At 31.8% G+C, this 12732-nt stretch overlaps 2 protein-coding genes across 4 annotated transcripts; one reads left to right on the top strand and one right to left on the bottom strand.

Moving 5' to 3' along the window:
• The first annotated feature begins 2215 nt into the window (after positions 1–2215).
• LOC114188656 (probable serine/threonine-protein kinase WNK4) lies at positions 2216–7555 on the top strand. Of its 3 annotated transcripts, none has more exons than XM_028077230.1 (7): positions 2217–3158; positions 4415–4680; positions 4764–4987; positions 5077–5234; positions 5325–5628; positions 5818–6150; positions 6898–7554. In XM_028077230.1, the coding sequence occupies exons 1-7, from the start codon at positions 3075–3077 to the stop codon at positions 7371–7373; spliced, it is 1845 nt and encodes a 614-aa protein (XP_027933031.1). In that variant the 5' UTR covers positions 2217–3074; the 3' UTR covers positions 7374–7554. The 3 variants fall into 3 exon arrangements, with proteins under 3 accessions (XP_027933030.1, XP_027933031.1, XP_027933032.1); XM_028077231.1 differs by having other exon boundaries at positions 2219–3158; positions 6910–7552; XM_028077229.1 differs by having other exon boundaries at positions 2216–3158; positions 5077–5628; positions 6910–7555.
• A 3301-nt stretch (positions 7556–10856) lies between these two features.
• LOC114187585 (transcription repressor OFP2-like) lies at positions 10857–12370 on the bottom strand. The gene has a single exon (XM_028075865.1). The coding sequence runs from the start codon at positions 12286–12288 to the stop codon at positions 11131–11133; it is 1158 nt and encodes a 385-aa protein (XP_027931666.1). The 5' UTR covers positions 12289–12370; the 3' UTR covers positions 10857–11130.
• Positions 12371–12732: the final 362 nt, after the last annotated feature.

Raw genomic sequence — 12732 nt, 5'->3', positions numbered from 1 at the left:
ACTAAAACTTTTAGAAAATGGAAATTTATATTTGTCTTTATATGAAAATCAAAAAAAAAAAAATTGTGTTAGATTTCTTGTTTACTGAAATAGATCGGTATGATGGACTATCTCTGAAGTTACTTATATTAAAGATTTCGTACGACTTTCAACATAAAATCTTAAAAATTAATATTTATAAGTTTTATCTTTATATGTTATTCAACTTTTCATGAGTGTAAACTTATATTTGCATTTTTAATAATTTGATTACAGGTATCACCATTTTGTGAATTTTATAATTAAAGTTTGTTTCCTGCATATTTTTTCATGTTTTTCAAATTTCACGTATTTCACCAATATATTTAGTGTGATAGTATTCACGTATTCTTATAAAATAGAATCATTTTATCACAAGTACTTTTAAACAACCCCGTTTTATTACCAAAATAATGAAAATATATAAAAATCAAAGAACATGTGCAAAAATATTTAAGTGTGTAAATAATGTGTAGAAATGAAAAACTTATAAATAAATCCGCGAAGAAAAAGTTGGTGATAAATTAAAAAATTGGTAAAATGTGTAATTAAATTTAACCAATACTTAAATAAATAACAAAATGTTTATTTTACTTTAAAACATTGATAGAAAGAAATAAAAACTCATAAATTCTTCACACACACAAAAAAAAAAAAATGCTCTTGTTGAAGCATTTGCAGCTTAATTAATTTCTTTATTTTAAAGATCATGCATCCCCAACAAAATTTTAGAGCATTTTACACACAAAAAGAAACCCGAGAGAATTGTAAAAATCCTTTTGAAACAATTATCTTTTCATGACGAAATCATTGAACCCTTTATATATTTATATATAAATCAAATACTTGTGAAAGTAGAAGAGTGTTGTTTATAGGTATAAATAATGAAATGAATTTTGTTTAAATTTAAACATTCATATACGACATGTGTGTCTGAAAAGTCAGAATAGATATTTGAAAACGATAGAGTAGTATTTCATTTGACCAACGATTAAATAATCCCTTGTGAAAGCATATCTAGATATCCAGGCTATATAGACTCTTATTAAGATAATAGTTGAAAACTATTTTTGTCTACTAAACTATTCCATTAATCATTATCATCTTTTTCTTTGTCTTTCACTTAGAAAACAACTGGCCGGCTCTTACACGTCTTAGATTGTGGTTTCCTTTATGCTATAAAAAATACTACAACTCCACCATCCAATAGATCCTCAAAATATATAATTTGGACGCCGTCGAAAATTTATGTATCAGTATAAATTTTATATTAAATAAAAAAAATTAAATACAGTATCGAAATGAAGATTTATAAATTTATCGTCTTACATGTTTAGAGGTGTATTGAAAAATTGATTTCGATCGAATTGATTTCATGGACGGAGAAGCTTATATTTGTAGCTTCTCTTTAAAGTGAATTTTTTAATTTTAAATTAATTTTAAATCAAATATACATAGATTTTGTGTTGAAAATTCATTATCACGTTGATATGATGCTAAACCAAACACATTAAGTGTTGAGAATAGTCCAAGTGTGAGTTAAAGTCTTATATTAGAGAATAGACAAAATTAAACATTATATAAAAATAAAGATCCATAACACTATTGTCTTAAAGTTCTGAAGTTACAATGGTGTTATATATCTTATATGTATAAGACTAATATCTTTTATATATATATATATATATATATATATATATATATATATATAGAATCATAATCTCTCGATCACTATAACTATATATGAGAAAAAAATAAATATAAACCCATCGTTAAGGTATTAAGGTTCTTAGTTAAGATCGATGTTAATTTCTTATATTTAAATTGAATTTATATCTCATTTTGTATTTTTGGGTGATTTGTTTTAAAAAATTCCACAAATACACATCTTTTAGATATTTGCATGACAATATAATACATTATTGATTTTTCTCTCTTTTGATTATTGATTTATTACTTTTCCTTAGATGAAAATCTGTGTCTAGTTGAAATGGGCACCAAATATGACCTATACATCTGAAACCAAAATTTCCAAAGACAAGGTAAATAAAGGTAGAAGATGAGGATAAGCATAGAAAAATATCAAAGATTATCCACACCAAAACAAGACAAAACGAAAAGCAGAATCACGAAACAAGACAACCCAAAGTCAACCTCGTCATCCTTCAAATTCCAAAACACATGACACAATCACCAAGCCTCAAACGTTGCCACCTCATCTCAAACTGGGGTCTCCACCTGGCCCACACTATCACCACCCTCACCACCACCACCTGATATACACTCTGTTCTCAATTCTCTTTCTCATATCATAACTTAATCTTCTCCGCTGTTCCCAAGTTCAAGTCTTTCTATCTCTCCCAACTTTCTTCCTCTGTTTCCCTTTCTGGGTTTAGTTCTATTTGCTTTCTTTACCTCCACAAATGGTTACACAAAAGTGTTGCCATAGATTCTTCAAGTTCCGTGTACTGTTTCTCATAACCACTTTCACTTCTGAATGGTCCCTGTGAATGGCCTAAACTGACCCTTACCAAAAGCCACAACTACCGTGTGCGCCTTCAATTTTTTTTGACACACGAAGGGCAGTGACAGGAATATGTCAGTTTCATAGGAAAATTATTATCCGTTTATTCCCTTCTTCTCACCTGTCTTATCTTGTCAAATCTTGCAGCTCCACTCCCTCTCTCTATCTCTCTCTGCACTTTTCTGTTTCCAAAAAGAACGAGAAAAACTTAATCAAATGGTTGCTAAGGACTATGATCCATTGACATGCGCGGTTGGTGTAAAAATGGGTAGGATAATGCAGTGTGTTGATCACTCAAGGCTTTTCTGGCTGTTTTTTGGGGTCTTCTCCCACGTTTACCACGAGGGGAAACCTCGGATTTAGGATTCTGCAACTACCTTGGAGAATAGAACAAACTACTTTTTTGTTTGTTTTTGTTCTTTGCTTTTCAACTTTCTCTGCACTCAAGTTGTTGTCCACAGACAAAAGCTTTCAAAGTTTTGGTGATTGCTAGCTTAGTTACTTAGTTGGAGTGTATAGTTAAGAATTCAACATGTATTCCAATAAAGGGTATAGAGATGATCGCAAAGCTGAGCCTCGTTACATTGAAACCGACCCAAATGGTAGATATGCTCGGGTAAGTTCTGAATCATATAATTTTGTGGCTTTTCATTTTCAAATTTGTTAATCTTGTTCGAAATTGGATTAACTTTTTGTTATTTGAATGTGTAAAAGGTAGTTTTTTGTGTGTATAAAAGGAGAAATCTTAGTTCTTTGTGTCTGGTGAGCTCACTAAGCTGTGATACTGTGTTACTAGATTTTAGAGAAATCTTAGACAGCTGATGGAAAGAACTGATTCAAAAATAACGTGGGTAATCAAATGCCAAATGATTAGACATCTCAGGACAAAACTTAGATGCTCTACTTTAGATGTTTTTGTTATTGTTTATCTAAATAGAATTTAAGTTTCACCTATCTGTATGAAAAGTTTTGCATTAAAATTTAAATAACTCATATAGACAAAACTCTATAAATTCTGATTAGAAAGTAGTATCAAAAGAAACTAAGGTCCTGCGCATAAATTTGTCAAACTTATTACTTCTTATGACATTATTTTGTCTCAATTTTCAAAGCAGAATCCTCTGGAGTTGAACTTCTATAATTCTATTACTTTTTGGGCAATCTGTTTGCTTACCCATTTGCTGCAGATTTGTCGCATTTAAGAAAGGATTTTTGTGAGAATTCAATATGCAAATGATTGTTTTTGAATGTGTGTTAGTGAAAGCAGTCTCATCCTAACAAATTTCATTTCTGCAGCAAATATTCCCGGCTTAAATTACTGGGCTTGTTTTGCACCAATCCTTTACTTGAGGCAGAAAAATTAACAATTGAAAATGAATCTAGAATTAACCATCCGTTTGTAGATTTCTTAAAAAAGGGATAGGCTTGTGGAATGCTATGTCTTCTTAAAAAAAATTGATCACTCACTTCCTTTAATATCATCTGAATTTATCATAATAGTGAAAACATATTGCAAATGTAGTGAGTGATATAGGAGATATTGAATTACCAAAAAGTATGGATATATGGAACTATGTAGGATTGGAATTTTAAAAGTGGGACTGGTATATGCATTAATTCCTGTAAAAGGAAGTATTTCAATTTTCTTTTGCTATTTGCAAGATTTATAAACAGTGATGTGATGGACGTTATGCTCTAAAACTGTGTGGTGTTGGCTGAGATCATCATGTCAACAGTGTAAACAATTTCTAGTTTCTATTTCAAGGAGCTATGCATAGAATTTCTGTTAATTATTTACCTCAAGTATAATGGAAATTTGGATACCATCACAGAGATGATTTGATGTAAAAAAAGGTGTTTGTATGTGATTAGGTTGGAGATATCTTAGGAAAGGGGGCAATGAAGACAGTGTATAAAGCAATTGATGAGGTTCTTGGAACAGAGGTTGCATGGAGTCAGGTCAAACTCAATGATGCATTTCGCAAACCAGAGGACTTGGAGAGGCTTTATTTAGAGGTTCATCTCCTCAGCACCCTCAAACACCAATCCATCATGAGATTCTACACCTCTTGGATTGATGTCAACAATAAGACCTTCAACTTCATTACAGAAATGTTTACTTCAGGGACTCTAAGAGAGTAATGTCCATGCATGATTGCAGAACTAACCTTTAAATCACTATAAAAAAGTACTTTAACTGATTAGTTTGTGACTTATGCAGATACAGGAAGAAATATAAGCACATAGGTCTGAGAGCAATAAAGAATTGGGCTCGGCAAATCTTACAGGGTCTTGTTTATCTGCATGAACATGATCCTCCAGTAATTCATAGGGACCTCAAATGTGATAATATATTTGTCAATGGCCATCTTGGACAAGTGAAAATTGGTGACCTGGGTCTAGCAGCAATTCTCCATGGTTCCCAACCAGCTCACAGTGTTATAGGTATTTATCTTTTTCCTACCAATAAATGTTGAAAATATTGACTGTTGAAACTCTTCAATTGTTGTGTTGAATTTTTTCCACTGTCCTAGGCACTCCCGAGTTCATGGCACCAGAATTGTATGAGGAAGAATACAATGAACTTGTTGATGTGTACTCATTTGGCATGTGTGTTTTGGAAATGCTTACATCTGATTATCCATACAGTGAATGTACTAACCCTGCACAGATATACAAAAAAGTGACATCAGTAAGTTCTGATCGTGGTTTAAGGTTTGAAAATGCCAGTAGAGATATGAAGGATTTTTATATATACGCAAATTTTCTGTCTTATGCTCAGGGGAAGCTACCAGCAGCATTTTTCAGGATTGAAGACACAGAAGCACAAAAGTTTATTGGCAAATGTCTAATAGCTGCAGCAGAAAGACCATCGGCAAAAGAATTGTTGCATGATCCATTTCTTTTGTCTAATGATGAATCATCCATGGCAAAGATTGGAATTCCGAAGCCGTTTCTAAATTACAGCGAAATGGAAAAACTTCAACTGAGTGATGATTTACCTATGACTAAAATGTCAATAACTGGGAAGTTGAATCCAGAAGATGGCACTATCTTTCTCAAAGTGAAAATTTCTGAGAAGGATGGTATCAATATTTACTTACTTGACTCTTTATGTCCTCTTTCATTTGTTATAGGGAAAATTTTATTCTGAACTTGTCTAAATACATGTCTGCAAGCACTTTCGCACTTTCACTTTAACAGTTACTTTTGTTTGGTAACTGAACTTGATCGTTTGATTAAAGTAATGATAAAATTTTGTACTATCTTCACAGGTTCTTGTAGGAATGTGTACTTTCCCTTTGACATTTACACAGACACCCCTGTTGATGTTGCAATAGAGATGGTGAAAGAGTTGGAAATCACAGATTTGAAGCCTTCTGATATTGCACGTATGATTGAAGGAGAGATATCTGTGCTGCTTCCGAATTGGAGGAATAGTAACTGTCCAGATACCTGCCATACATTCAGTTATAATGATGACAAGGACAATGAAGATCCTCATCGTCTTTTCCGCTCTATTTCTTCTTGTTCATCATCCCTAGAATCAACACTAGGCTCAGCCAGCAGAGTTGATGACTTATTGAATGGATATCATTGGCTCCATGGTATGTCTCCATTGTCCCTAATAGCTACTTGTGAAGTGTGCAAGTGTGAATAGGAAGTCACTCATTGAATACAAATAATCAATTTGAGCATCATATAATTAAAAAGGACCTACAAATCTAACATGATTTGGAGTTCAATGTAGTGCAAAATTCATTTGTGATTCAATATTGATCGAGTGTACTTGAATGATATTGTAAGAAAGAATGAAAACCAGAGTTTTCTTTTTTTTTCTTTACTTGTAGTTATAAGTTGTTTATATAAGAGATCTAACACCACTTCTAACATAAAACCTTGAAGCTCATTGTTAATGGGTCTTGTGTTTTCTTATATACCACTCAACTATTTAATATGAAACTTCCAACTCATACTTGAATTTTTAACCCTAAACCGGAGAGATTGACCATGTTTGAGATATGAGTTACCCATATAAGAAACCTGACAACTTAATGTTTAGAAGTCCTATATTGACCATAGATGAGGCCAATTTACAGTATATAAGTGAAAGCAAACCTGATCTTATAAGCCGGTTATAAGGTTAAGTTAGACTTAAAGTTCACTTCTTAACGTTAACATTTATGGATCTTGTTTTTCTTATATACTACTTCAATTCCTAACATTACTACCTTTGTGGACTTAAGTAGCAATGACTTGTTAGTAACTTCACATTTGGAAGGAGCATAGGCAAGATTGTGTAGGCTTGGTGTTATGAGATCTTTCAAATAATTGAAAAGGGAACCTTGATGTAGTATTTTTTGCAGGTGATGTAGTTGATGATGGAAGTTCAATATGCTCTTTGCATGGAACATGTTCCAACTCAAACTTGTGTTCAATGGATGAGGATGAGGAACATTATAAGAGTTCTACAAGAAAAGAGAAAGAGCTCATGATAAAGAGTCACATGTGTACTAGATTTTCCCCTAATGAAGACCACAAAATTGTGGCAGGACCACAAACAGCTTGTAGTGGCAAAAGTAACAGGATGATAGACAATCGCAGACTAACTAGGAACAAGTCATTAATTGATACCAGAAGCCAGCTACTGCATATATCATTGGTTGAAGAGATAAACAAAAGAAGATTCAAGACAGTTGGAGCTGTGGAAAATATTGGATTTGTGACTCCTTATCAGGTTACAAACAAATTTTCAAATCCAGCATCTGCTGCTTTCGATGTCAACTCTTCAAGTACAAAGGGAAAAAACTTGAGAGACAAAAAAATTTGAAAGTGACTTTGTCTTCAGCTTTCAAATCAAATAGCAAAAAATGGATAAATTCTGTCATGGATAAGAGTAAATGATATGGATTGTGTTGGAATATATGTTCCATGGGTACAAACATCTACAAAATATGGTAATTTGAAAAAGTTAAATTAAGAATTTGTTAATATAACTTACTTGTAAATAATATATATACATGAATATAAAATATTTGTTAATTGTTTTGTATTATAAAAATCACTCACTTTATGAATGAGTTGTGTAATAATTTCTTAATATACCTTCGTATAAGAAATTATATTTGGTTGACATACCTAAGATAAGGACAATCACATTTCTTAATAAAATCACTCACTTTATGGAGGATTGTCAAGAATAATTCAAGAAAGAAAAAACAAAAAAAAAATCACATTTCTTAAAATAATTTAATTTTCATTTATTTTTTTTTTGAAAAATATATGGAAATCGATCTTTTATTTAGAGGTGAAAAAAAATGGTTCTAGAAGAATGACACCTTTGTATTTTTTTTTTCAACATCGTATAAAAGAATTTTCACTTTCAAAATTCGAAAATAAATATTTAACCACTGGCAAAAATTCTAAGGTACTAATTTAAGGTTTACTCGCCATATACACTTTATCAAATTTAATAAAGGATTTAGAAAGTTCAAATCATATTTTACCATGAAAAAAAAAACGGGATTATAAAATTATGGAAAAATTCAGGGACATCATATACGACTAACATAACATTTATATGGTTCTTATAATTTAAAAAATAATAATAATAAATATTCATTTAAAAATAGTTTGAAAGAAACAACAAAAATAATAGATTTCAAACGCATCGTAAACCGTAAAAAGATGTCTCTAATTATAAACAAACAATCAAGAAAATTTCCCAAGGCAAAACAAATAACAAATTAGCCATCATGATTCATGTGCAAACATAAGACATAATTACTCTCAAATAAGGTGCTAATTACATGACATGATTGTGTAATTAACTTATTTGCCTAATTACTAATTTCACATGTAAACTTTACTCAGAGTATGATTGAATCTTAAACAGTATACAATTAGTTATTTATTGACTTTAGTGTATGATTGAATCTTAACCAATATACGAATAGCTATTTATAGACTTTAGATTACAATGCAACTCATTTTCACCTATCAAAACACCAGGAAACAATTTGCCACTACTATTTCATAGGAAGGAAACTTAGTCTTTTTTTTTTTTTTAATTTTCATTTAAACATGTTTAATAAACATTTGATAACATTTATTATTATAAATTTTTTATTAATAGGCATTAAAATTATATTTTATTCTTACTGTACTCTCTGTTTTAAAAAGAGAGTATAAATGAAGTAATAAAAGAAAGGAAAAAAATATTAATAATAAAGATATGTCAATTGAAAATTGAAAAAAAAGGTATCCTAATAATGTTCTGTCAACAAAATGTAATAGGGATTATGTGTTTAATACTTATCAAAACAGATAAAAGACAATTTTTTAATGGAAAACATTATAAAAAATGAAGATAAATGAAAAAAATACAAATTTAAAGTTAGTTTTAAAAAAAGAATATCAATTTTCTGAAATTAACTTTATCTTCAATATAAATTAATTTTAACAACTAAATTGTTTTTGTTTTTTATTATTTTTTTTCTACTTAATCATTTGTAAATAGCTTTATTATGTAGAATACTGTTTGGTTAAAGAAGAAGCAAGTATTAAGCTATTTTCAAAGACAACAACACCATAAAGCATATCAATTCATCATTTGGTAACTCAATCCAAGAAATAGCATAAAACTTTGATCCTTTTGATCTACTCCAAGAATTCACTAATAGTAAAATGAGATTTATAACAAGGGACCCATTTTCACTAGTGAATCCTTATAATGAAAGGTGTGGAATGCCTCATTTGCTACATGCAACAACATACTATTTAGGCTATAATTGATATTCATGTTAAACTAAAATTATGACACACAAATCCCTTGTTGATGAAGTTTAATAATTTGAGTTGAATGTGTGTTGAAGACATGTTGGAGTAGGCTAGGAAGTGAACAAAATTTGTATTTGAGGTTGGGGTTGAATGCAACTTTTTCTATGTTGACTAGTCATGAACTTGTCCCACAACATTAAAATTCGAGGCCATCTAAAATCCAAACTTTCTGTCTCTACTGGATTTTTGAAAGAAACATGACCTCAAACATTAGGGTGTGTGTAAAGAGACTGATCAACTTTTAGCAAAGAAAAGTAAATTAAAGACAGTGATGAAATGTGCAATTATGGCACATTTTTCACCTTATAACATACTGTCTAGTTGGCTAAGTGGACTTTTTTGCTCACTCTAATGTGGTCCTCCCACACCTTTGATTATTATTTCTACTACAGCCTGTGTTCTCATCATTTTTGTGGTCCTCATCATCTTCTGCATTAACTTTTCTTCCTTTTTTTTTACAGTTTTTACATGTTTGATTCTTCTCCATTGGCTCTGATTTTCATGACAAACATTATCAGTAGTACTAATGCAAAACGTAATTCATAATATGATTATGCTTCTGTCATTGAAACAGTTGAAAAAGTTTTATCTAAACTACACTTTTTCTTATCCTAAGTGTCGGCATGTGTGTATATAAGAACAACATCCTTCATGTGTCAATGTTACATATGGATATCAAAGGAGTGTCGGTGTTGGAAACGAATACTTCAGCGGTTCATAAGACAGTGTTTCACCGCTGTAAATATTGGTTCTGAAGTTCTTTAAGATTGTTTGTGATTCATTTAGTTAGTGAATGAGACTTCTATCGTGTATAAAGTAACTAATAATTGTTATTGTTTTCATGTATAAAGTCATTATCCATCAATACGTGACAGATGAATAGTAGATTCATAGATAAATGTAAATGCAGCAGATTCATCTTTATTCTCTGTTCCCCACCACAAACAATGTCATCAACATGTTATCTTCTTGCCCACATATTTATTCCAACTATTTCACAATATAGTTAAGCCTATGCAGTCCAAAAATTGAACCACGAGATGAAGAAATTTACAATATAGTGTTCTGTCAGACCAAACAGAAAGAGGAGCTAAAGAATTTGTAATGAATTAATGGGACCGATTCAGTTCTCCCAATATGGTAAAAGTTTTGATCAGTTACTTTTTTTTAGGAACTACCTATACTTGCACATGTATTTGTGGTAAATATTTGAGTCTACTAGGGTGGACTAGAAGAGAGTTATGGCTACTGGTACCAAACTACCAATCTAGCATAGTGTTTTTAGTTGGCCAAGGGCTAGTAATGATGTACTATTCAAAGTTTCATACCTTTGAGGATGGCTAGTAAGTTACTATAAAAGAAGCAATATGTTTGATGTTTTTTTTCTGGTGTTGCGTTCTTACAGCAACACTGGTAATAAATCTCATCATTTGATACCAAACATTCACAAATCTCTAGTTAAGTATATTGATTTATTTATTTTTGTTAGCAGATTGTTGCTCGGTAGAGAATGGATCACATCACATACTGGTGCTTTTATGATGCTATCAATCACAATTCATCCATAAACTAGTTCTGAATTGAGCTGATATAGCTCACTCTTGAACTCAGATTCCTTTGGCAACTACTTTATTTTTTTTAATTTGTGAAAGATTGTTACAGCATTATATGAGAGTTGAGAACAAAAGTTGGTCCAGAGAAGTGTTACTTACAAGACTATACACATGCATTGGATAATTCTAAAATCTTTACATTCCAAGTAGAGCCATGTCATACCAAATTTGCTCAAATGCTTTGACAATGAGATCATGGTATTCCCTTGAATTCAGTGAAAGATAGCATGCAAGCAAGTTCTCCAAATCTTTTGATGCTCGGATATTGTTCTCCACTATCATCTCCACCATCGATTCCCTGAAGTCTCTTTGTGGATCAAGTGAGGACTTAACAACTGCAAATCCCTCTGGAAATCCTGTATCCACTGAGGTCTTACCTGCTTTGGATGAAACACTCCTTCTTGCATAGGCTTGAACTTTCTTGCTTGCCAGTTTTGGAGAATTGACTCTAAGTCTTATACCAGTAGAACTAGCAGAGGAAATTCTAGATACTGGACTGGTTTTTCTGTCTCTCTTACTTCTACTGCTTTCCTCTTTGCTAACTTTAACAGCTTGAGATTGATGAGAATTTACCTCATCAAATTTAGCTGATCTTCTCAGCTCAATGGCTTCAATGACCTTATCATCAAACTTCACTGGCTTTGTCAATATCGGAGGAAGGCCTAATTGTGAAATTGTGTCAAACCCATCAAGGTTTTCAGAATTTGCAGTGAATGGTTCATTTTTCATGTCAATGATGATGTCATTGGTGGAAGAGCTGACTCTGCAACTGCATTCAGAGGCTACTCCATTAAGCAGGTCAGGAATAGTGAACTTGTCACACTCAGACTCAGATGAAACATATTCATGGAAGTTTGATTCATAAGAAGTATCAGAGGAGGAGAGATAGTAGTCAGAAGAAGACTGAGGTGGATTTGGCTTAATCCAATTTGTGGAACGAGAACTAAAACTAAAACTTTCTATGACTGGTGAAGAGACAACTGTGGGAGAAGGCTTGTAAATGGTTTTTCTCTTGGTTCTTCTTTTAGATGATCTTCTTGGTGAATCAATGAATATGTTGTCTGAGTGCTTAGTGTAAATAGGAGAGTTGTATAACTTACCAGCTATGTTTGGTTCAATGGAGAAACAATGAGAGTATCTTGGTTGTTGTGACCTTTGGGAGGTTGTTGGTGAGGTAACTTTGTTCTTCATAACATGAGTGCCATTTTTCTTCCTTGATTTGCTCATATCTTTGAGCTTATAGAACCATGCATTTGGCATCATATCAGACAATCTGAACCTGTTATTACCCATCAAGGATATGCAACAACAACCCTTCTCTCTTCTCTCTTACTCTCTCAGTGTTTCTTTAAACCTCAGAATTGTTTAACTTGATGAGAAATGAAAGAGTAGAGAAGCAGAAAACATGGTTTATAATAGGAAAAAAAATAAAGTTGGTGGTACAGTGTGCATAAGAAAAGTTCCAAAATAAAAGCAAGGGGACCAGGTATGTCCACCGAGTTACTTTTTCTCATCATTTCTTCCAGCAAACATGCACAGTCTGTAGATTACAACACCATTTAGCTTTTGCTTTTTTTTTTTTCTTTCTTCGTATCTACTAAACGTTCATCTCAGTTACAAAATCCATGGTAAAACAAGTAGATTCTGCCCACAACAAACCTTTCCTAAACTTTATTCGTTTTATGCAAAGGTGATGCCAAAAGATATTTGGAATCTTAAATTCTGCATAGAAATTTA

Source organism: Vigna unguiculata, chromosome 6 (assembly GCF_004118075.2).
Source record: "Vigna unguiculata cultivar IT97K-499-35 chromosome 6, ASM411807v1, whole genome shotgun sequence".
Lineage (NCBI taxonomy): Eukaryota > Viridiplantae > Streptophyta > Magnoliopsida > Fabales > Fabaceae > Vigna > Vigna unguiculata.
Note: the sequence above shows the minus strand (reverse complement) of the source record. Positions and strands in the feature narration are given on the sequence as shown.

Coding starts and splice junctions, on each gene's coding strand:
- LOC114188656 (XM_028077229.1), top strand. CDS start 3,075: ATGTATTCCAATAAAGGGTATAGAGATGATCGCAAAGCTGAGCCTCGT. Junction 3,159..4,414: donor CAAATGGTAGATATGCTCGG/GTAAGTTCTGAA, acceptor GTATGTGATTAG/GTTGGAGATATCTTAGGAAA. Junction 4,988..5,076: donor ACCAGCTCACAGTGTTATAG/GTATTTATCTTT, acceptor CCACTGTCCTAG/GCACTCCCGAGTTCATGGCA.
- LOC114187585 (XM_028075865.1), bottom strand. CDS start 12,288: ATGGGTAATAACAGGTTCAGATTGTCTGATATGATGCCAAATGCATGG.